Here is a 2,193-nt window from a genome sequence, read left to right on the forward strand (position 1 = left end):
TTAATTAGTGGACAACGTTTGCCAGCTGTCAAGTGTGTGAGTCACGTGTATAAGTAAGGTGTTTAGACATTTTGTACAGTGAAATATTCAATTCATTTTTCCCAATTATGTTTCACAGATCTCTCAAAGCTTCTTTTCTCATTTTTTCTCTTTCTTAGCTAGGTCTCTATTCATCTACCATTGGAGATTATCTGAGCTCGATTTCATCTCGTTCACCTGAGGATTTGTCATGGTATCGAAGTAGAGGTTCTAATCTCTAGCTTGATTTCATTTTTGGTCCAGAAAAATCAAAGTTCGATATTATTTCATTTTGAGGTTCGAGGTCAGTCCCAAATTTAGGATCGGTACATAAATCGGGTGATTAAGAGTACTCTGCGCATATATATCGACTAGAGTCATGGCAATTGAAGAAAGCACATTGGATTCTCCTAATCCGCTACTCGATTCAACCAACCCGCTTTACATGCATCCATCCGAAAATGCAGGTTCCATGCTTGTGCCAGTGCCTTTTGATGGATTGGGGTACAAGTCATGAAGGCGAGGAGTACTTAGGCTCTTTCTGTGAAGAACAAAGTAGGCTTCATAAATGGGAAGTGTGGGAAACCAGACCCAAAGGATCCCACTTTTGATCAATGGGAACAGTGCGATAATGTAGTGACCTCGTGGATTTTGAATTCTCTCTCAAAGGATCTGGCAGACAGTCTACAGTATGTACACGATCCCAAGGAGCTTTGGCAGGAGTTGGAGGATAGATATGATCAAGCCAATGGGGCAAAACTACATCAATTTCAAAAAGAAATCATTGATTTGAGTCAAGGAGCACTCGACATTACAGGGTACTACACTAAGATGAAGAAGTTGTGGGAAGAACTGAACACCTTGAATGCACATGCTCAATGCAAGTGCCATTGTACTTGTGGTGCCAAGGCAAATATGCAGAAAGCTGAGCAGGACAGGAGGTTAATTCAATTTTTAATGGGCTTAAATGAGGTGTACATTGTTGTGAGGGGAAACATCCTGATGATGAATCCCTTGCCGTCCTTGGCACAAGCATTTGCCATTCTCATCCAGGAGGAGAAGCAAAAGGAGGGGAAGCCAAGTAATCAATTGATCATTGACTCCACTTCTTTGAGTGTGAACATGACGGGAAATAACAACTTCAGAACTAGTTATGGTCAACAAGGAAATGGACCCGGAGGGAGTTCCTACACAAACTACAACCAGTCGAGTGGCACTGGGAGCAATAGTTTCAAGGGAAATTACTCCACAAACAGGCCTCAACCAGTTTGTGATTACTGCAAGAGGCCAGGGCACACCAAGGATAGGTGCCACAAGCTTCATGGTTATCCGCAAGAATCCAAGTTCAATAAGGGAAAACGAGTGGCTGCCAATGTGTTTAGAGATTATGGTGATAAGGATACTGATATAGGAGATGGGGAAAGGCTACAGACTCAAGAAGAGGGGCGAATGATGCCGAATCTTACCAAAGAACATACAATTAGCTCATCAGCATCCTAGAAATTTTTACGACTGGAAATGCAGAAGACAATTCTGGCATGAAGGCATGAGCAGTAAACTTTGCAGGTATTTCAGCTTGTTCTACCTCTCTTAACTCTAGCGATCGTTCATATGAATATTTTAAGCCAAGTGCTGACTCTTGGATACTTGATTCCGGGGCCACAAATCACATGACACATAACAAATCCATTTTAACTAATATTAAGACCCTAGTTTACCCTTTTCGCACACTGCCTAATAGATATAAGGTGAAGGTGACACTAGTAGGTGATGTAGTCTTGAGCCCTAAATTTAGCCTCAAGAGAGTCCTTTTTGTGCCCAGTTTCAAATTCAACCTAATATGCTTGACAGTTCAATTTGATTGCTATGTCATCTTTACCAAGTTTTCATGTATTCTTCTGCAGCCCCCCCCCCCCTTTACTGAAGAGGCCTCTGGAAATTGTTAAGGCTACTGATGGCCTATACTATTACATTTCAGATCTCTGTAAGACTGTCACAACCCCCACTCAAACTTCTACTCAAATTCTATCTAGTATGTCTGATAAGAATAAGTGAACCCTCACTTGCATCTTGTTCCCCCTGTTGCATCTAGTTTACCTGTTTCGTCTCATGCTTGTAATAAGAGTGGTGTTGATCCTCATATAAACTCCACTGTTAATACTTCATCCTTAAGTA

General features: G+C 41.5%; 1 protein-coding gene across 1 annotated transcript; it reads left to right on the forward strand.

The window, feature by feature from the left end:
• The first annotated feature begins 397 nt into the window (after positions 1-397).
• LOC109238113 lies at positions 398-1,518 on the forward strand. The gene is made up of 2 exons (XM_019404543.1): positions 398-485; positions 578-1,518. The coding sequence occupies exons 1-2, from the start codon at positions 398-400 to the stop codon at positions 1,516-1,518; spliced, it is 1,029 nt and encodes a 342-aa protein (XP_019260088.1).
• Positions 1,519-2,193: the final 675 nt, after the last annotated feature.

This window comes from Nicotiana attenuata, unplaced genomic scaffold (genome assembly GCF_001879085.1).
Source record: "Nicotiana attenuata strain UT unplaced genomic scaffold, NIATTr2, whole genome shotgun sequence".
Lineage (NCBI taxonomy): Eukaryota > Viridiplantae > Streptophyta > Magnoliopsida > Solanales > Solanaceae > Nicotiana > Nicotiana attenuata.